Source organism: Quercus robur, chromosome 12 (assembly GCF_932294415.1).
Source record: "Quercus robur chromosome 12, dhQueRobu3.1, whole genome shotgun sequence".
Classification (NCBI taxonomy): Eukaryota; Viridiplantae; Streptophyta; class Magnoliopsida; order Fagales; family Fagaceae; genus Quercus; species Quercus robur.
The window spans coordinates 13,413,212-13,435,285 of NC_065545.1; the positions used below are offsets into that span (position 1 = coordinate 13,413,212).

At 33.7% G+C, this 22,074-nt stretch overlaps 3 protein-coding genes across 4 annotated transcripts; 2 read left to right on the plus strand and 1 right to left on the minus strand.

The window, feature by feature from the left end:
• The first annotated feature begins 588 nt into the window (after positions 1–588).
• On the plus strand, positions 589–11,175 carry LOC126708644 (DNA mismatch repair protein PMS1). Its single transcript, XM_050408482.1, has 11 exons — positions 589–1,013; positions 1,896–2,219; positions 2,450–3,637; positions 4,616–4,887; positions 4,976–5,102; positions 6,197–6,265; positions 6,438–6,511; positions 7,817–7,882; positions 10,013–10,116; positions 10,309–10,490; positions 10,775–11,175. Exons 1-11 carry the CDS (start codon positions 780–782, stop codon positions 10,898–10,900), a joined length of 2,766 nt encoding a protein of 921 aa, XP_050264439.1. The 5' UTR covers positions 589–779; the 3' UTR covers positions 10,901–11,175.
• Positions 11,176–13,023: 1,848 nt separating this feature from the next.
• On the plus strand, positions 13,024–16,011 carry LOC126708649 (probable U6 snRNA-associated Sm-like protein LSm4). Its single transcript, XM_050408489.1, has 8 exons — positions 13,024–13,195; positions 13,455–13,494; positions 13,790–13,831; positions 13,962–14,060; positions 14,186–14,263; positions 14,846–14,885; positions 15,125–15,292; positions 15,723–16,011. The coding sequence occupies exons 2-8, from the start codon at positions 13,492–13,494 to the stop codon at positions 15,743–15,745; spliced, it is 453 nt and encodes a 150-aa protein (XP_050264446.1). The 5' UTR covers positions 13,024–13,195; positions 13,455–13,491; the 3' UTR covers positions 15,746–16,011.
• A 756-nt stretch (positions 16,012–16,767) lies between these two features.
• LOC126708646 (WD repeat-containing protein GTS1) lies at positions 16,768–21,187 on the minus strand. Of its 2 annotated transcripts, none has more exons than XM_050408483.1 (8): positions 20,919–21,185; positions 20,449–20,656; positions 20,187–20,282; positions 19,825–19,899; positions 19,242–19,352; positions 18,773–18,864; positions 18,410–18,494; positions 16,768–17,278 (listed from the first exon to the last, which is right to left on the minus strand). In XM_050408483.1, exons 1-8 carry the CDS (start codon positions 21,086–21,088, stop codon positions 16,910–16,912), a joined length of 1,206 nt encoding a protein of 401 aa, XP_050264440.1. In that variant the 5' UTR covers positions 21,089–21,185; the 3' UTR covers positions 16,768–16,909. The 2 variants fall into 2 exon arrangements, with proteins under 2 accessions (XP_050264440.1, XP_050264441.1); XM_050408484.1 differs by having other exon boundaries at positions 17,076–17,274; positions 20,919–21,187.
• Positions 21,188–22,074: the final 887 nt, after the last annotated feature.

Here is a 22,074-nt window from a genome sequence, read left to right on the forward strand (position 1 = left end):
GGTGTTTGGTTTGAGAAAATAAGTAGGTGTTTTCTATATTAATTATCAGTCTTTTGTAAGACTTACAACAAAAAAAACTGGTTTGGTTTGAAAATCTATATTCAGTTTTCATTTTTAATATCCTAAAATTTGAATTTGAATAAAAAAATAAATATGCATTTCTAATGAAAAAGAGTAGAATGACATTTTTGTTAATTTTTTTAAAAACTATTGGGACCCACCAACTATTAAGTCCCCCTCAACTCAGACTTAAGTAATTGAAGTGACCTATGTAAGTGAAAAAAAAAGTGTTTTTTTTTTCTTCCTATGATAAAGAACATTAGTCAAACCGGAGAAGTAAGCAATTTATAGTTAAATTATGTATTTAAAATAAGTTCCCATACTGTTTCAAAAAAAAAAAAAAAGAAAAGAAAAGTTCCCATACAATTCAAATCTGAAAATAAGTTATTTTTTCTACATTCAAAATTAAAAAAAAAAAATACAAAAAAGTGAAAATGAAGAGTAACCAAACATTAATTAAGCCTTCATAAATTTTAAGCCAACGGAGTTCTATATAACCGGTTCATTTCAACATACCCTTTATATACCGACTCACTTTCCCTTCAGTTTTGGCGGCAAAATTCGTACATTACAATACCTGCTAGGGTTTCTCTCTCCCTCTCTCTCTCACTCTCTGTGTGACAAAAGTACATATTGAGACCTAGGGTTTTGCTGCCTAGTAACTTTGAATTCACAGTCCTCAATCCAATGTGAAAGTTGGTCCGAAACAAGGGGCTTTAATGGAAGCAGCTGATTCTCCATCTCCAATTGCTATCAAACCCATAAACAAAGGTGTGGTTCACAGAATCTGCGCAGGTCAAGTGATCATTGACCTCTCGTCGGCCGTGAAGGAACTCGTCGAGAACAGCCTCGACGCCGGCGCCACCAGCATCGAGATCTCTCTCAAAGACTACGGCCAGGACTACTTCCAGGTCATCGACAATGGCTGCGGCATTTCCCCCAGTAACTTCAAGGTAACGTAACCCTAATTTTCTTCGCTAATAAATGCATGATTTCTCATTATATATGTGAATTGAAATACTGACTGATGCGATTGTGGCTCTGTTGTGTCGTTTTGGATTAGGGTTATGTTCACGCTTGCGTTTTCTGATTTACAGTTCGCGAATTCAGAGTGTTTGGGAGGGAGTTTAGGAGACTACTACGCTATATTAGTGGAAACTATTTTCACTTGATGGAAATGAATATATCTTAACTTTAAGAGATTTTGTTTGCAATTTCAAGTGCTAATGAGCTTTACCTAAAATGACATTTCCTTTTTTTGTAAGAGTAAGATTGAGGGTGAGGCTGTGTTTTGAAAACCCGATTTCAACGAATAAAATCGAGTTTTAAAAACCAAATTTCAACGTGCTTTGAAAACACAATTTAGAAAGGGAAAAAATGCTAGATTCCCAAATAGTTTTAAGACAGTATCAATTTAAATAGTTATTAGTAAAATATTAATATTTTGCAAATTTTACCTTGTAATTGGCTGACAGTTCAGGGTGGTGTTTTGTAACTTACCCTTTATATTCAATGTAGCTTGCTTTAGTTCAAAATAGCTTACTTTACTTGAGTTTGATATGTACATACTGTGAAGTATAGAGTGTTGGAGTTGGATGTAATTATAGATTTTCCGACTTCAATTGTTACTGGGTTCGTTATGTCCTTTATAAAATTGTGTAGTATTAGTTGTTGAACTTTGTGCTTGACTGCTTGTTCTCATTAAATCAATTTGAAGGAAAAGTATTCATTATGTCCTTTTTTAATTTTGATACTGCTTATTGTATCTGTCATTAGTTTATTGCATGAGGTAGCATATAATTATTGGTTTATTATATAAAAAAAAATTGTTGCAGGTTCTTGCACTTAAGCATCATACGTCGAAATTATTGGATTTTCCTGATCTCCAGTCACTGACCACGTTTGGCTTCAGAGGGGAGGCATTGAGTTCACTTTGTGCTTTGGGGAATCTGACTGTTGAGACTAGGACAAAGAATGAGTCAGTTGCTACACATTTAACTTATGACCATTCAGGTTTACTGGTAGCTGAAAAGAAAACAGCACGCCAAATTGGTACCACGGTCACTGTTAAGAAGTTGTTCTCCAATTTACCTGTGAGAAGCAAAGAATTTAGTCGCAACATTCGCAAGGAATATGGAAAGCTTATTTCGTTATTGAATGTGAGCTTCTCTTTTCTGTGTCATAACTTCAATTATTTGGGTGTTGTATAATCCTTTGAGTGCAATCTTAATGTTAACCTGCCAGTGAACTAATTAGTTATTTGAATTTGGCTAAAAGATCTATATGCTATATGTGTGTGTGTGTGTGTGTATGGAAAGCCGAAAAACTCAGATTTTCTTCAGTTTTTATTTTCATTATCATCATCATTTTTTCTTCTTTAAATTTTCAGGCCTATGCCTTAATTGCAAAAGGAGTTCGGTTAGTCTGCACCAACACAACTGGGAAAAATGCGAAGTCTGTGGTACTTAAAACACAAGGAACTGGTTCTCTTAAAGATAACATCATTACAGTGTTTGGCATGAACATCTTCAACTGCTTAGAGCCTATGAATATATTTATATCAGACAGTTGCAAAGTTGATGGCTTCCTTTCCAGGTTTGGACATGGTAGTGGACGCAACTTGGGAGACAGACAATTCTTTTTTGTTAATGGTCGACCAGTGGATATGCCTAAAGTCGGTAAGCTGGTGAATGAATTATATAAAGGTGCAAACTCCCGGCAGTATCCAATTGCAATCATGAACTTCACTATTCCAACAAGAGAATGCGATGTTAATGTAACTCCTGATAAAAGAAAAATATTTTTTTCTGATGAAAGCTCCATATTGTCTGCCCTAAGGGAGGGTTTACAGAAGATATATTCCCCAAGTTATGCTTTTTATCCTGTTAATAAAGTTGAGGAGTGCACTAAGGAAGCAGATTCCTCTGAATTGTGCTCTCCACATGAGAAATCTCATATGTTGAAACAATTATCTCCAGATGGCAGTGATCTAGAAGTTATTGAGGAGCATGTTAAAGAGGATGGAATTCCTCTCAAAACAGTTGAAAATGCTCAGCAGCTAGTGCATGATCAAGAAGGATCAATCCACACCAATAATGGCAAATTCATGGAGAAAGATTTCACTCTTAGAGTACATGGCACTAAAAAGGCCGATAGCAGTAGGAAATTGACTGGTCACCTCAACAGTGTTACAACTGATCAAATTGCTTCGTCCCCTTCACGAGGGGATGAGAATGGAATTGCTGCTAATACAGATTCATGTGGTCGTTCAAGCTATGTCCAATCATCACTTAAAAAATTTGTAACTGTCAATAAAAGAAAGCATGAAAGCATTAGTACAACATTATCTGAACTGCCTATCCTTAGAAATGAAACCCTTTCTTGTCATTTGAAGAATGATGATTCTGAAAGGCATGCTGCTGTTTCAAGATCCCCAGCGAGTCATGACCTGGTTGATAATTCTGCTGTGGTGAACAAGAATGAGCCTTCCAAGTATCTTAGAGCAGATACGATTTTAAATAAATTTAGAATTCCACTTTCTTCTGGAGGCAATCGTAAAGATGGAGAACCTGGAAAGGTGTGTATGTCTATGCTCTATACATGCTCTTATATTTTTTATTTCAATCTTGCCAATGAGATCTAGCTCAAATGGTAGTTCCTTCCCTTGTAAGAGCAAGATAGAGGATGAAGTTGTGAGTTCAAGACCCACTAGGTGCGCTTGTAATTTACCGATTTATATATATATATATATGTGTGTATATATATCAATATTGTATCCTTTCAGCAGCCAGTATGAGGATAGAAATATTCTTTATTTCAAAATTAAAAATCTACAGTAATGTAAGTGTACAATTTTTTTGCTATAACTTGTGACATAATGGGCTTTATTTATAATATGTTGAGAACTTTTGAGTGATTTTACAACTGTGTATGAGGTATTTGAAAACATTATCCATAAGTTTGAGAAGCTTGTCTGTAGAAATGATGAACAAAGATGTTAAAGAACAGAAAGAAGGAATATAAAAAAAAGAAGTTGAAATGTCTTTAAAGGCTAAAGTTGCTCTCACCATTGAAAACCTTGAATGGTGAAACTCAGTCAGTTTTTTAATAAGCTTGGCTTGTAATGTTTTTGATAGATAGATAATCAGCATAAGACATTTGATCATAACCTCTTGACCAAGAATCTTGAAATTTTGTTGGGTATTCTTTTGTCAAACAATTAAATGTAACAGAATTGAAGAGGTTATATATTAGCATTAATTGTAACCACTAAAACATGGATGTCATGATAACTGTTTACACTTTGCTACCAATGCATGTTAAACGTTTCCCCCAAAATTAAGCTAAGCCCACAGCTTTCATTTTCTCTCTCACTGCTCAATGAATAAGAATGCATGCTGTTTTTAAAACATTCTTCCTAAGAGCTTGATTATTTACTTCTCAGCTTTTATATAGATCCATTTTACAAATTTAAAGTTGGCAGTATTGTAAGCATCAGATGACCTGACCAACCATTGACAAGATTTTCTGCTTCTGAGTAACTAGTTCATTTCAGGAACCAGAGGGTCAAGAGAAAACAGTGCCTTCTTCTACCATGGCACCAATTGCGTCATCTAGCAAGGATCTCGAAAATAAATTACAAGATCCTTCTGTTGCGTCTCCGTCACGTTCTTCTATATCCATATTAGATGCTCCAAAGTCACCTGCTGATCTAGAGTTGTGTTCCACCTTGCAATTTAGTTTTCAAGAGTTGAAGACAAAGCGGCAGCAGAGGCTGTCTATTTTACAATCTAGTGGTCATAAAGATGGAAGAGCAAAGATGAAAAGGTTTATATCACAGTAAATTCCATTTGAAGAAGGAAAAGATATGACTGTGCTATGTTTTAACTGGATTATTTTGTTATGATCACTATAGGTGCTATGACGCTGCAACTCTAGAGCTTGCTCAACCTGATAATGAGGAACGAAAGGCAAAGGCTTTAGCTGCAGCTACTACAGAGTTGGAAAAACTATTCAGAAAGGAGGACTTTGGTAGAATGAAGGTTGCCATATTCGTTATTCATTGTGTTAGACCGTGAGCTGTGCCATTCTACCTCAAAACCAATTGGTGATGAGGAAGACACACTCAAATCTTTTATGGGCTTCGACATCACACTACGTAGGCCTGTTGCGGGCTTGTTTTTAGAGTGGTTGTAGGGAGTCAAATTGTGGTCCTCCCAATAATCCCTCCCTCACAATGATACTTCCGTGACTCGAACCTATGACCTTGACTCTGATAGCATTTGTCAAACTGTAAGCTGTGTCATTCCATCTCAAAACCAATTGATGATGAGGAAGACACACTCAAATCTTTTATGGGTTTTGACATCACACTACGCGAGCTTGTTTTTAGAGTGATTGTAAGGAGTCACATTGTGGTCCCCCAACACATTGTTTATAATTAGAATAAAATGCAAAACTGACCCTTTAAGTTTCTTCAAATTTCATTTTAGTTCTCTAACTTTGTTTTTGTTTATTTTAGTCCTCTAACTTTCAAGTTTATTCAATTAAGGATTTTCCATCAACTTTTGTTATATGTTGTGGTTAATTTTTCAATTTTATAAATTTTTCTTCAAATTTTTAAAATTAAAAAAAATTCAATTAATGATTGAAAAATATTTCCCAGATTTTTTTTTTTTCAAAAAATTTTAATAAAAGTTAGTGAAAAAACCTTAATTGAATAAATCTGAAACTTAGAGGACTAAAATGAATGAAAGTAAAGTTAGAGGACTGAAATGAAATCTAAAGAAAGTTAGATGGTCAATTTTGCATTTTAGCCTTATAATTATTTACACATTTATAAATTATATTAATTTTACTAATACAAGTGGACCAAAAAAACAAAAACAAAAAATCACCTGAATAGATACATGTTCTGATTCACCTGATATAGACACATTAGGTTTGGTTTTGGTTTCTTTGCTTATCCAACCTAGTATCAGTGATGAATTATTTTAAGTTTTTCAAAAATCAATTTTTGTCCCTTATTAGTGGATCCATATCAGGCTGGGCTGTTTTTAACCCATCCCTACCCAACCTTATGTACATTCTGACTATGATTAATTAGTACTGACCAACCTTTGCTTCTATTTTATAGGTGATTGGGCAATTCAACCTTGGTTTTATAATTGGGAAGTTGGATCAAGATTTATTTATCGTGGATCAGGTAATATTATATATTCTTGTGAATCTTTTTCCCTTAATATCTAAAAGGTTTTTTTTCCCTTTTTTATTGAACAATAAATTCTTCTAAATGATTCTTTACTTCAATTTCTGTGTTCCAGTTGCAGACATTTTCAATTGATTTTTTTTTTTAATAAAATTTTCTGAATTTTCAGCATGCTGCTGATGAGAAATACAATTTTGAGCGTCTTTCTCAATCAACCATTTTTAACCAACAGCCTTTGCTCCGGTGAGAAGTTGGATTTCATTATTTTGTTCTTATTTGATTTGCTTCTACTCAGAATGTATAATGATTGATGTAAACAGTGATAACAAATAGAGGATAAGCAATCTGTACATGTTTGCTAAAAGCGTGTTGAGAACTTCTCTTCTAAGATACAGTATTTTTTGTGACATTTGGAGTGCTTTATCTGATTCAATAGATGGGTCTTTTTCTTTAGAGGTTGCTTTTCTATTATTTTTCTTTTCTTATCTATCTGAGTTTAGAATTTTTTAGTGCACGTCTACTTTTATTGTGCTACATGCATGAATTCAATATTAATTATAGTACCTAGTTTTTAGTTTCAAGTTAAATTTTCATTGTTTGATGCTAAAGCAGAAGTTATGTTTGTATTACAAATTGATTTTTGAAGACAATTATCTTAGCCTTCTATGCATGCTTGTGCACACCTGCACACAAAAGATTTTTTTAATTTTTATGACATGGAACCTCACCAAGGTAGGGCCCTTTGGACCCACCCCTAGGGAGTAAACCACGGATATATGACCCCATCTACCAAAATTGTGTATTAGGTAATCCAAGATATCTAGGTCTACAGCTCCTCCCAAGCCTCCAACTACTAGCATACACCCTAATGGGTATGCACACACACTAGCACTTATGCTTTTATGTGTCTAGATTGCTGGGTTTGTCATAAGTAATCAACATAGGGTATGAACATGGTGTGCAAGATTAGGATCATCTATAGGAAAAATTTACCAATTAAATCAGATGTATTGCTAACTAGAGGATTGGATGTTCAGGGTCAAAGTTATCACAATATGGTAATGCCAACCACCTTGTACTCTTTTCCTCTGGGTGTAGCTTCTCCAGATAGCTGAGCTGTACTTTGACGTGTATGTCAAACCCTTTTATGGAATGCCATTGTCTGAACTGTACTTCGACAAATATGTCAGCTACTGGAGACTTTTCCATCCATTCTCTGAAGTTGTTGGCATAGGATAAGAATCTCTTCTGCTTCAGTAGTTGCGGAATTTAGATATGAATAGATTTTATACATTTGGGAGCTATGACATTCAAATATATCTGCCACTCAGCTCTGCATTTAGCTTCTCTGTCATGGGGGCTGGGTTGGGTTATGGTCATTTTAGTATTCTCCAAGTGAGGTTTGAACTTTTGAGTAAGCTTTTTAATTTAAATAGGTTGTGTTTAGTGGTTGTCTAGTCATTTTGTTATTATTGATATGCTTACACTATTTCTGCATCTGCTAGAGATTGAATTATAAACCTTTGCTTCCAAATATTATATGGACAGGCCATTGAGGTTGGAGTTATCTACTGAAGAAGAGGTGGTTGCTTCAATGCACATTGACGTAATTAGGTACTACCTCATCTGCTTCTGTTTTGTTTGTTATATTTGTCTATTCATTATTTATATTTTGGTCATTTCTGAAGTTGTTAATTTACAGGTGAATTACCAAAAGTAAATAACTTTGTTTGACTTCGTTTGAACCTCTGGGCATCACACCACATAACAATTATGTTTACCAAACATGCTATGAGTGCATGTTAGAATTAGAACAAACTTAGCTGTTGGAGTGCGATTGAATTGCTGAGGAAGAATGGTTGCTCATGGGGAAGTGACCATCACAAATAGGGTTAAATGGGAGGTCGATGTTGTTGACTTTGCAGGACCTTGGGTTCAGTCAAATTCAAGCTCTAAATAAATTTTGGGGTAAAATATCATTTTCGTCCCTAAACTTTCACAAAAGTTTGTTTTTTGTCCCGAAATTTTCAAATTTTCATATTTCTTCCTTAAAACTTTACAAAATGTTCTACTTTACATCCTTCCGTCTATGTCCATTAGTTTATATCCTCAGTGGCCTAACGGAATGTTGACATGACATTTGACTTAGACCAAACCATTTTGTTTGAAAAAATTATGGACACATGGCATGCATTTATTGGCACACATGGAAAACAATAATACCCACTCATCTCACTTTTAGTTCTTCGTTGCTAAATATCACCATTGCTCACTTTCTCTTTTTACCCATTAGCTGTTCTATGATGCTTACTCTCTCTCTCTCTCTCTTTGTAAAGACTAAAGTCTGTTCACTAACCCCAGAAATCCCTTTTATAGAAATCGAAGAAAGAGTCAAAAATAAGGAAAAAAAAAATCAAAACAAGTGAATGGGTAGAGAGAGAGTGAGAGAGAGAGAGAGTAGGGGTTGGGTTGGTGATGGAGTTTTGTTTGTGTTGTGAGTGAATAAATTCCTCAACCAAATCACACATGACATTTTAAATTACATTGTTTACTTTGAAGATTTTCATTATTAAACTTCAGAATTGAAAGTCCCCAATCCGAACCTGACTCTCTCTCCTCTCAGTTGGTTATTTTGTTGAAATCTAGCAAATCTGAAAGATTTCCGGCATAAAAATTGTTGAAATATGGCCAGATTCTCCACCTTCACTGTTATTCAGATTTTAAGTTTTTGTGAACTTGAAAATTCTTAACATTCTGTTTGGTTGCCTAGAAAAGTTAAAGGAAAATGAAAGGAAATAAAGTAAACTCATGAAACTTAAACGTTTCACAGCAAAGTGCTTTGGATTTCGAACTGTGGAAGAACTCAACTGAACCTGAAATAAGCTATACATTATTTTCTTTCATTTTCTCATCTGCCAAACGAGAACTAAAAAACACTCATCTTCCTGGCAAACCCAGTTGGCATCAATACGTAGCTGTTTTTCACACGTGCCAATAAATGCATGCCACCTGTCCATAATTTTTATAACAAAATGGTTTGATCTAAGTCAAATACCGCATTAGCATTCCATTAGGCAACACATAAATGTAAAGTAGAACGATTTGCAAAGTTTGGGGACGAAAAAAGAACTCTTGAAAGTTTAGGGACGAAAAACAAACTTTTGTGAAAGTTTAGGGACGAAAATGATATTTTACCCTACTTTAGACGCATTAGTTTTTTAATTTGTAAGCCTTTTTTCATTTGTTTGCTGTTGTGTGTGTGTGTGTGTGTGTGTGTTTTTTTTTTTTTTTTTTTAATGTTGATCTCAACCTCTTTGCATTCTCACATTTACTTTCTTTTAGAAAAATATCCTTCTTTAAACATACCTCATACACACACACGCACACACGTAGTCATACCCAAATTTAGATGTTCCCAGATGAGCAAAGCCTACATAAGCACACATGCTGAACACTTTCACCCTATTCATTGTAACAAAAAAAAGTTATGACCCTAAATTATTGCATGATATTATAATTGTTAATGAATCACAAATCAGTGTTCAAGTTTACAATGATGATACATAGAGATTCTGCTGGTGGAATCACTAGAATTTGTTCATTTTTAATCTTTTTTCCTGGAGTCTTGCATTGTCCTCATCCATTTACATATTTGGGTGTTTGTGTGTATATATATATATATATATATATAAAATTTCTTAATACTCTTTTATTTTCTGATGGTAATATGAGTTCCAATTTCAGGAAAAATGGCTTCACTCTGGAAGAGGATCCCCATGCTCCACCAGGGCAGCATTTTAAATTGAAAGCTGTCCCATTCAGTAAAAACATTACTTTTGGAGTCGAAGGTAGTTGTTGCTTTCAGATTTTTTCCCCCTGATATTCTACTGTATAGACTGTATTTTGAATGTAATGACCATATAGGAATATGTTGCTATGCCTTGTGCAACACTATCACAAATATGTCTTTGTTAAAAGTTCTTGCATATTGATGAAACGGAGTGCAAAAGACATTTACCATTTACAGTTTCTTTGAGCAGATGTCAAGGACCTGATTTCTACTCTAGCTGATAGTGAAGGGGAATGCTCAATGATTGGGAGTTACAAAATGGATACTTTTGACTCTGTTTGCCCAAGCAGAGTTCGTGCAATGCTGGCATCACGTGCATGCAGATCATCTATTATGATTGGAGATGCGCTTGACAGAAATGAGATGCAGAAGGTAATAACCCAAGATTACTTTGAATTGCCCTTGACCCTTTCCATGTCCATGCGTGAAGCATGACCCTTTTACTGCTGAATTTCTTACACAACGAGAATCTATGCATTTCGTTGCTTTCAAACTTCATAATTTCCTGAGCTTATGAGTCCTATTTTGCAGTTAGTTTTTGTAATTTTTCTGACATCATTCTCTGCACTTTCAATTATATTGGGTAAAGAATATATCATTATACATATTAGAGAGAAGCATAAGTGTTACATTACTGATTTACTTGATGGCTTCAGATACTCAAGCATTTGGCAGACCTGAAATCTCCTTGGAATTGCCCGCATGGTAGGCCAACCATGCGTCATTTGACTGACCTGACATCCATTCACAAAAGATCAGAAGGAAAAAATGTGGACTGTTAACAGATCTTTCCATGACTATAAACGGGCCTGTGGTTTATCTAACTTATTTTGTATGACCTTAAAAATCCATGTAAAAAGTCCCCATTCAACTATGTGGCTATGTACAGGTACTTAATGTGTGTGTGTGTGTGTGTGTGGTGTGTGGTGTGTGGTGTGTGTGTGTGTATATATATATATATTGGTGTAGGCTTCTGGTTCTGGGTCTTCTCTCTGTCTCTCAAACTACATGGACTTTTGGCCCTTGATTTTGGCATTTGATTTTATGCTATGTATAAGGGATAGTTCCTTCCATCATCGAAATGGTGCAGCAGTTACTCGGACAGCTTAATAGCTGTAAAACTTGATAAAAACTTTCTAGTGGGTTTAAGGGCTTGTATATGTACTGATTTTTTTTTTTTTGAGAATCATGTACTGATTTAATTTTAATGGATGGAATAGAAAGAGAACTGCAAATGGTAGAGTAGGTTCGGACAGGCTCGGTTTCTGCATGAGGGTTTACATTCTTGAACTCGTGTGTAAGAATTTATTAAGAATATATTGCTCCAGCTTAAATTTTAACCATTTCAAACTGAGTAAGTTAAATGCTTATCCTCTTAATGGTTTCAATTCTTACTAAATAAATTTGTTCTTTTGTTGTATAGAGGATGTAAGAATATGATGCTTTTAAATTCCTATGGTTACATTACTGCCGAGAGCTTTGCAGGCTGTAGTTCAATTAGCACCTTTTGGTGTTTCTTTCTTCCTCCTCTACTGTAATTATTGAATAATGATAATAATAATAATAATAATAATAATAATAATAATAAGGGTTTTACTAACATATACCTTTAGAGCATACATTAGTAAAACTATTTTAGAAAATTTTTTATGAAAAAATTATTGAATTTTTTGATAGCTTTTTTCGATTTTTCATAAAAAAAAAAATTAAAAAAAAAAAGTTTCTTAAAATTGGTAATTTATGTGTACCTTAACAGCATACATTAACCGAACCTTAATAATAAAAAAAAAAAAAAAGTACTATGTAAGTCTTATTTACAATTTTTTCAGTAAAAACAATTATCAAGTTTTACACAGTCAAGCACATCATGCTGTTTCTAGTAAAATCAATACCATAATGGATCATGCCAAAAGTCTTGTGGTTTAATAGTGTTGTTCAGTTCTTGTCATGGGGAAAAAAAAAAAAAAAAAAAAAGGTAATAAATAAATAAATAAATTCACATCACGACACTAAAAGGAAACGAGACCATTGGACGTCTACTGGTTACCAATTTCTATATCCATTAGCTACTTAAATAATTTTCATATCAATTACCCAATTAGTGTTAGTTATTACATAAGCCATTATTTTCACTAGTCTAAGACTTTATTAAAGACGTCTTTACATTTTTTTAAAAAAAAAAAAGTATTTATTGTGATACATGATGTAGATTTATTAACTATGTATCATTAAAAAAAAGTTATGTCCAAAACTAAAACGAAAATAAATTTATGATCAAGAAACCTAATTTTCTTTGCCCAATACACTAATTACTCTTCTGTACGAGTAATGTTACAGTTATAAACTATTTTACAACATTTTTACAAATTATTGATGTGACAAATTCTTATTAGTTTTAATATGGATCAACCACTAACATTATATTTATGTTTATTAATGATTATTTGAAAATTATTAAAATCACATCAGCAGTTTGTAAAAATATTATAAAATAATTTGTGTTTATAACATTACTCATTCTGTAACTCGACTGCAATAATGTGGTTCTTTAAAAAAAAAAAAATGACCTCGATTTTCAGGTTATTTATTTTTCTTTATTAAAAAAAATGTATAAACACGCCATAAATAAAATTTAAAAAAAAAAAAAAAAAACAGTGAGAGAGAACTTATAAAGATTGATATTTTTTCATTAAAAAAAAAAAAAAAAGATTGATATTTAATTTTAAATGACTTCACAGTATTAAATAAAAATTAAGGAAAACGATTTATAGTTCAATTTAATCGGGCAACCTAAAAAAACAGGGTACCACGTCAGTATTTAAAAACAACCTCGCAATTACTTATCAAAAAAAAAAAAAAAAACTCCTAGTCCTAGTAGTCCTAGTCGTAGTTTTGTTTTACAGTTAGATACAGAGAGAGAGAGAGAGAGAGAGAGGTAGCAAAACAAAAACCCGGTGGATCACTATATATATATTATTATTATCATTCACATTCGCAATCAAAATTCATTGATATACGATTTTGTTGTTTCAAGTCGAAATCGAAGCCTCTTCTTAATCTTAATTCTTAAACAACAGGTAATCTCCGTTTCGCTTAGCTTATAGCCTGAATTCAAACCTATATTATTGTTTTATTTACGATTTCCTTCTTCTCTACCAACTCTCTCTCTCTCTCTCTCTGCACGTTAAAGATTTTATTATTTTTAATTTAAATCCTATTTCTTTAGCATAGCTTGCTCGATCTAATAAAAATTCTTAAATTTGTTCAGTTACTTTTGGTGTTTTTTTCCCCCCCTTGGAGGGTTTTCCTTAGATTTTGACTAAGACTTTGTTGCAGGTTCTTTGTGTTGTCTTGAGTTTCTGTGCCCCAAAATATGGTACGTTACTTTCTGAACCTCAAAAATTTTACTTCCTGTTTGGTTGCCGAGAAAACGAACGAAAACCCCAAATACTAGAAAAGATTTGATTTTTTTTTTTTTTTTTTTTAGCTTAACCAAAAAAAAAAAAAACAATATTTGAAAATTCTGAACTGAAATTAGCTAAATACTTGTACTGATTTCGACTAAGTAATGCAACATATTAGAATTAATGCTCCTAGTTGTATTTTTCCTCTATTTTTTTAATTTTAATTTTTGCTAATCACTTTTTTTTTTTTTCTTTTTTGGGTTACAGCTTCCGCTTTCTCTACTTAAGAGTGCCCAAGGGCACCCAATGGTAAGAGTTTCATCTCTATTTTGAAAATATTATTCGTTGTGAATGGACATGGATTTATACTTTATAATGCTTTTAGATATTGTGTTATGGTAAGTGATTCGTAACTTGAAGTTATTGTGCGTTGTAACAGTTGGTTGAACTGAAAAATGGTGAGACCTACAACGGCCATTTGGTCAATTGTGATACTTGGATGAACATTCATCTCCGGGAAGTCATCTGCACCTCTAAAGTAATAAATTTTTCCTTTCTTTTGACCCTTTTTTTTGTTTAATTCACTTCACTTTTGTTCTTTGAAGTGTGTTTTTTCTTACTTATTAATATTTTGATTGAATGTGACTGGGAATTGTGATGTAGGATGGAGATAGGTTTTGGCGAATGCCTGAATGCTACATCCGTGGGAATACAATCAAGTATCTTAGAGTTCCTGATGAGGTATGGTTAGAAGTGTTCTTAATAATCTGCTCATATTAAAGTGATGTACTCATCTATGTATTTTTTGTGTCATGCTCTTTTCATATATTCATGCATCTCTAGTCCATCAAGAGACTTAATTTGATCTGTTGTCTATGATATTTGTATTGTTAGTTAGTCATGTTGTCTGGTAGCATTAATTAAGGAATAGAGTTTTGCATTATGCTTTTTGGAAGGTGCTATCATTGCTTTGTAGTGTTCTAAAGCCCCCCCTCCCCCCATATTTTTCTTTAAAGCTAATTGCATTTGATAAGTTCTTCTACTTACTGAAAATAAGGATGCATGCCTTTCTAATTTGGCTTCATAGTCACTTTTATTGATGCATTGGTACTTTTGTCTTTAAAAAATCTTTTCTGATTAGATCAAGATCTGCATGTAACACATTGTTCTGAAATTGAACTGATGTAACAGTCAGTTGGATGACATTTTTTAAAATCTGAATGCGATAGTTTCTATCATCATATGCCTTTGTTCTTTTTTTATTTACTTTCATTGTTTTAGTGGCATATTTCATTAATCTATATTGGTTCCTTTGTATTCCAGGTGATCGATAAGGTTCAGGAAGAAACTAAGAGCCGTTCAGGTATTCTTAACTCTTTCATCAAAGAAGACTAGGTTATTTATTTTGAAACTCGCTTCTAAGAATGAGGAGATTAGTTTTAGGTCAATATTTTTTTTTTCCAAAGAATTCAGCAAAAAAAAATATGTTTTGAAAGAAGCACCTGAATTTCTAAAAACGTGGGTAAAATAAAGCTTTGTTAATTCAGAAAAGTGAAAATTGCTTTTAATATAGGTTCTTATTTGGTCAATTGCGTTTTGCAGATAGGAAGCCACCTGGTGTTGGTCGTGGACGAGGACGAGGTAGGGAGGATGGTCCTGGTGGACGCCAACCGAAAGGAATTGGGCGTGGCTTGGATGATGGAGGTGCTAAGGGTATGGGTGGAGGCCGAGGTAGAGGTGGATCTGGAGGAAAGGCTGGCGGAAGCAGAGGTAAACTTTTCTAAGAAAAATATATATATATTGCTTGGTGATTTCTATACCTGTTACATGGAAAGAAAATTTGCATATGATGGATTCTATCCTATTAAGTATGGCCAGAAGAATGGTAGATTACAAGTGTTTGTTGTCACCTAGTAAAAGAACTTAGATATTGATTGCACTTGCCCTTTCTGTAGCATTGCAATCTCTGGTTAGAACTATCAAAGTAAAAGAACTTAGATATTAAATGTACGTGCTCTTTCTGAAGCATTTCCATCCCTGGTTAGAACTTTCAATACTATTAAATAAAAATTGCTATGTATTGTTGGAATCAGCATGTGCTATCATTTTTTTTTGGGTTTGTTCATGGCATATGTTCAACTTAATGCTGGTGAATTTATACACCATAAGAAGTCATTAATGTTTTTCCTTTTGGTGACAGGTGCAGGGCGCGGTCGTGGCTGATTCATTTTATGGTGTGAAACATTCATCTAATGGCGGCTTTGCTACTTTTAAAGGCATTGGTGTCCAAACTTTATATTTGCGTTGTTTGAGTGGTTAGCCACTGTTTCCCTGTTAGGTTTATTCAGTTGGAATAGTAAATGTTGAGTAGCTATTGCATAGTGTCGCAAAACATAATGAGAAGCTTGTACTGTATGTTTTTTCTTTTTCTTTTATTGAAAATCTCAATGATTCAAGTTATAATATTAAATACAGGTGAGATTGTTATATTCCCTTGGACCTATCTTGGTGGTTGTAATTCATGTGTTTTCCTTGTTGTTAGGGTTGAATTCAATCAGAGCAGGATTGATTTTGATTACCTAATGAAGGCAGGGATATGGAAATTGATGATGTTGGTTTGCAGGTTCCGTAATCTGGATATTATATATGTATTCTGTCTTCTCTATTTGTCTCAGAGACAACGGATTTATCCTGCGTGATGTGATTGGAGAATGAAAGTTTACTTTTGCCTGCTAAATAAGAGGGGATTAATTTCGGTTTTTACCGAGAGAAATATATTGTAAAAACTAAATCAACAACGTTTAGGATTGACCCTAAGCTTATGCTTCATTCTCCAGTCAAAACAACAACGTATTCTCTTCTTTTTTTTAAGCTGATTTTTCTGTTTATAAATGAGCTAAAGATTAAATTTTTATTGACCTGTATTGTTAAATATGATATGGTGTATATCAAATGGCCCAACTATAAAGATTACAAGCTTATTTAGCTTTTACCATTCGTATAAATAATTAACGAGCATAGACAGAAGAACAAGATTACAAATGTTTTTAACTTCAAGTACCAAAACGAAAATGGAATCGGACTTAGAAGGTGTGATTTGTATGTCTTAGAAATTATGTTCGTTAACAGGATTTATATAAACATGGCCGATTAATAGTTTAATACAAAGTTACAAACTCCATATGTTTCCCAATGCTCTGTACACCCACATACTGAAAACCCAAAAAAACGAAAAAAAAAAAAAGAAAAAGAAAAAAGAGAGAGATTATATTAATGGTACAGTAAGTTCACAGCAAGCAGTACTGAAAACCCAAAATAAAAAAATAAAAAATAAAAAATAAAATGATGAAGAAAAAGATACAAAAGGCCAATAAAAAAAATGGCTTGCTAGTAGGGATTATGCCTATTTTTCTTGCGAGTACTGGGTGACTTCATTATCAATGCGGTTGAAATCCATGATCTATTTATCTGAGGAGATTCATCAGACAACCAGCAGCATAAGCGGCCATCTTCAGCACCTGTCCATCCAAAAATGCCTTGGTTTTGGGCTAGCCCACCCTGCTGCATACTTGCCATAGGCAACACACTCCTCACAATACCTGTATGCCCACCTGCAAGAACTGCTTCTGGAGATCCTATGACTCCCACTCCGTTATAATTTACTGGAAAGTAGCCTATAGTGCCAGAGTTACTGCCGCCAATCACCCATAGTCGTTCATCTTCTTTTGAGTAGTGACAATCGACAAAATAATCTACCTGCCAAAAGAGAAGGGTTACTAATTATGTGGCTCAATGCCAGCACAATTTGGAAGGGAATTGGTTTGCATTCTTTAAACTTTAGTGCAGTACATTAGGTTCTCCAATTAAATTCAAAACACCTGGTTACATTCAATTGTCCTTAGAAATGATAACAATATTTGTACTTTATTGGCGTCAATGCAACCAGATGTTTGAATTTAATTGGAGAACCTAATGTACTACACCTAAAGTGCCCAGAACTATAAATTCCCATTAAAAAATGTTAAAAATTCATAGCTTTCTGCCTAAATGGATATCATGTCATTCTCAAATGTTCAGGGTGACAAAATTGTTGCATAGTTGTATCTAAATAGAGTCCTATGGCAATAATTCCTGCCAATTAGGAAAAATGACCCCTGGTGATTGGCCAAAAAAAAAGCACTTAAATAAGTTTCCAATTGACTTAAAGTTAAGCACCACATTTTCAGTGATCATGCTGTCTAATGAACCATTAGCTTGGCTACAAGAAAAGGCGTGGTTGATATACAAAAGTTGTGAGTTGGTTAGTAATGCTGCAAAACCATGGTTTATTACATATTTGACAACTCATCAGAGTGGTGTTGCTGGTCATCTTACTTGTATCTTTATTTATTACAAGGAACATAGCTAAATCGGGCATTGCTTATGCTTCCCAAGGTAAAGTTGTTGCTACAACTCAACTATGCTTGTACAGATACTTGATTTGGCCTATTTTTATTTTCTTTTTTATTCTTTTTCTTTTTTTAATAAATGTTAAAGTAACACATGCACCCAGTGATTTGAACCCACAACATCATTCTCCACCCATTATTGTGGGAGATGAAAGTGCAATCTAAGTTAGAGCCTATTGGCAAGAAGTTCTACAATATTCCGGCCTGCCTCAAGGAGTTCTTGACGACCATGGGATAAACTCCAGGCTTAATCTTAAGAGGGTTTTTTAGCTATTATATTATCTGCCTATGGTGGGGATGCATCTCATTTATTTATTTATAATAATAATAAAATTATAATAAGCAATCAAAAAATTCAACCATGTATGTAAACATAAAACATAGGGCTTCTACTAATTGACAAAAATGAGTAGATTCTATATAAAAATGAAAAACTTACATGATCTAATGTCCAACTATCAGAAGCTAATGAACGGGCATCTTGGAAGCTTGCTTCACTTTTTGCATCTCTCCAGTCCCAAACACTGAAAGAAATCCAAATAAGCTATCAGCATTTAACATATATTGTGGCAGCCAATCGGAGTAAAAAATATGAGTGTTAAGTAGAAATCTAAATATCTAACACGGGACATATTAGAAAGGTGGAACAAGAAATCTGGTTTATAGCATAGATTGTAATTTCAGGTACAACAAATATTAAAACTACATTTTAGTCTCATGATTCCCACAGGAAGATGGAGTAAAGATTAAGAATATTTTAACAATAATGTCCTTAACAGCAGTTCATGGGAAAAGACAATACCTTAAGGTCTCAATATGGGTCAAACACCAGAGCTTTTGATACCTCTCTCCAAGAAACCCCACTTTACCAATTGAAGTTCCCACATTAATTACCTACATAATTGTAACCATAAACCTGATCATATTTATAAAGGATCATCTATCCAATACCTCCAAGAAAATAGAAACCTGTAACAAACCATTCATTTGTCAAGCTAAAGCTCAAGCGCTTGAGGTCACATTATGACACTAAGTGCATCGATACTAGGTTTTCATGAGACACCTTGCAGTTGACAAGAATTATCCTTTTTATTTGTTGTTTCACGCGCGCCGGGGGGGGGGGGGGGGGGGGGAATTATACACACACACACACCTTAGATACTGAAAAGCAATTATTTTGACACAAGTTTCTCTGATCAACCCTACTTTCCATAATATACGTAACTGGCCATTTCATCTGTAAAACAATACTGATACAGGTATGCACTTACTGATTCAAGATTATCGTCATCATTTATATCTCCATCAGTATCAAATATACATATCAACCCATCTACAGATGCAGAAAGAAGTTTGCTTTGATGGCCAGGGACAAAGTGAACCTATCAAAAATCACAAAGTTATCAAAAACTCAGAAAATACACAAGTTCCAAAAGCTAGCTAAAATCAAGTAACAATATCCCATCACCACCCTATTATATCAACAGATCACATAAACAAACCAGATGCACTAGTGTTGATGAATCTTTACAAGTAAGTCTGTGGAAAAAACTAGTACTACTACAGCTCAGCTAAGAAGTATCAAAATATAATTATAATGCAAGCTTGACTGACATAGAGTAACATAGCCTTCCATATAAATGCATGACAAAAGCATTTAGGATTTCAATATGTGACCCCACCCCAGTCAACTGATAACCCCGACCATATGTAAAGTTTTTGCATTCTAACCACATTTCAAGTACTTGATAAGGACAACTTAAAAACTAAGTTGTGTCACTATTTTCCTAAATTAGTGAACATGATTCGACCTAAAAGTATTGACATTTTACAGGCATAGGCATCAGAACAAACCTGCGTAACATCTTCCACATGAGCATCCTCCAAACAAGCAACTTGCTTCTTGTTCCTCCAATCCCAGAAGAGTATCTGAGTAAATTGATTATCACACAAGAAAAGATAATCATAAGTGCATGAACTGGCAAATAGTTATCCTACTTATTTGACTGTCTAATACAGGAACAAAAAAGAAATATTGAACACATTTTATTCTTGAAACACCACCGAACATATACAACCTATATATGTGAACGTGCAGAAATAAATCACCCTTCAAATACTATAATGAACACCAAAACTAGCAAATAACAATTTAAACCGAAAACTAACATTTCACAACACTCGATATGATTTATTTCCTAACATAGACATTGAACCTGAGATTTACATCCTGCAGCAAGAAGATTATCAGTTGATCCTCCAAATGAGAAGCTGAAGACCTCTTGTGAATCGCCAGCACTTATACACAAAACCTACAGTGTTAATAATCAAATAAAATAAACAAAAATCAGAAACCAACATACTTTAAAGAATTAAACAAGAGAACCACTAAAAATATTTTACACCACAACATGATGTAAAAAAAAAAAAAAAAACTTATAAATGTGTATGCAAACAGATAAAGACTAAAGGAGCTACCTGTTGGAATGTCCTGGTATCCCAAGCTCTAATGGTTCCATCAGAAGAGCAAGAGTGCAACACATGTGGAGTTGATGCACCCGGGAAAGAGATATGATTTATGGTATCAGAGTGACCCCTACACTCTCCATAGTACTGACCAGTCACTGGTGAGTAAAGCTTCACTGCATTTGTTGATAATGACACTGCCATTGCCGTCCAATCCTCCCTGCCATCCAAAACCCACATTACAAATTAACCCCTCAAAATAAAATTTTAAAAAAACAAATACACAAAACCCATTTAACAACTACTTGTTTGATTCCCAAACTAATAAGCATAGCAAAAACCCACTAACCAAGTTAAAAACTTTGACAAAATATCTCACATATTGACATGTTGTATAAGACCCAGAATCAAATTTTGCTCCTTTTTCCTAAATTTGATCAGAAAACAAAGAAAAATTAGGTTCAAGAGGAAAAGTAGCGTACCTGGGGACAATTTGGAAAACGTAGTCATCGCCGAAGTTGGTTTGGATTGAGTTTTTAAGACCGAACCGCTTGTAAGAATTTGGGTTGGAACTGGAACTGGAACTGGAATTGGGATTGGGATTGGGATTGTTTTGAGGTTGTTCTTCAACATCCATGTCCGTAGCCTCCATCTCTATCGTTGTTGCTGTAGACGATTCAGGAAAGACAACCTTGTTATCAGGGTTTTAGGGTTCTGATCCTCTCAGGTGAAGATCACTGTAGTGACTTTTGTCAACAAATCAGCTCTTGCCATGTCATATGCTGTCTCTAAGCGACACCCATTTATGGACCACAACATGATATCTACAGTATTAAAATTGTTCAAACAGAATCATCAATTTCAATATAATTTTTCTTCTAAACAAAAATTCACTTAAATTTTTCCATACCTTATTATTATTATTATTATTATATTTTTTTGAAATTATATTTTACCATCTTATACCATATCTTATTTTATACTTTACATCATAAACTTTTCAAATGCACCCTTGTTATACTTTGCACTCCAATATTAAGTTTGCTATTTACTTTTTTTCTTTTTTTCTTTTTTCTTTTTTGAGAATGAAGTTTACTGTTGACTTAGATGGAAAAATATGACAAGTGAAAAGACCTGATTGACCCTCTTCTCAATGCTTTAAAACCAAAAGATAAATTACACTTTACCTATACTCCTTTTCAAATGCACCCTTGTTATACTTTGCACTCCAATAATAAATTTGCTGTTAACCTTTTTTTTTTTTTTTTTTTTTTTTTTTGAGAATGAAGTTTGCTGTTGACTTAGATGGAAAAATATGACAACACGTAAAAAGACCTAATTGGCCATCTTCTCAATACTTTAAAAATAAAAGATAAATTACACTTTACCATTTTAACCTATACTCCTTATTACATTTTGCATCTTAAATTTTGAATTTTCATTCAAGTTAACAACAAACTTAACAACATGATGCAAAATGTAATATGAGTCATAGTTTAGGGTGCAAAACGTGCATTCAAAAAATTTAGAGAGTAAAGTGTAAAATGAGGTATAGTTTAGAATGATAAAATGTAATTTTCCTTATCATCATACATTCGAGAATTATTGATATAATAATACATTTATGTTTGGAAGGAG

What these genes read in the sequence shown, in the direction of transcription:
- LOC126708649 (XM_050408489.1), top strand. An exon ending in AAGTCATCTGCACCTCTAAA is followed by an intron (nt 14,061 to 14,185) that starts GTAATAAATTTT and finishes ATTGTGATGTAG; the next exon opens with GATGGAGATAGGTTTTGGCG. An exon ending in ATCTTAGAGTTCCTGATGAG is followed by an intron (nt 14,264 to 14,845) that starts GTATGGTTAGAA and finishes TTTGTATTCCAG; the next exon opens with GTGATCGATAAGGTTCAGGA.
- LOC126708646 (XM_050408483.1), bottom strand. Translation starts at nt 21,088, where the DNA reads ATGGAGGCTACGGACATGGATGTTGAAGAACAACCTCAAAACAATCCC. An exon ending in CTGCAGGATGTAAATCTCAG is followed by an intron (nt 19,900 to 20,186) that starts GTTCAATGTCTA and finishes CAATTTACTCAG; the next exon opens with ATACTCTTCTGGGATTGGAG. An exon ending in ATGACGATAATCTTGAATCA is followed by an intron (nt 18,865 to 19,241) that starts GTAAGTGCATAC and finishes ACAATTATGTAG; the next exon opens with GTAATTAATGTGGGAACTTC.
- LOC126708644 (XM_050408482.1), top strand. Translation starts at nt 780, where the DNA reads ATGGAAGCAGCTGATTCTCCATCTCCAATTGCTATCAAACCCATAAAC. An exon ending in AACCAACAGCCTTTGCTCCG is followed by an intron (nt 6,512 to 7,816) that starts GTGAGAAGTTGG and finishes TTATATGGACAG; the next exon opens with GCCATTGAGGTTGGAGTTAT. An exon ending in CATTACTTTTGGAGTCGAAG is followed by an intron (nt 10,117 to 10,308) that starts GTAGTTGTTGCT and finishes TTCTTTGAGCAG; the next exon opens with ATGTCAAGGACCTGATTTCT.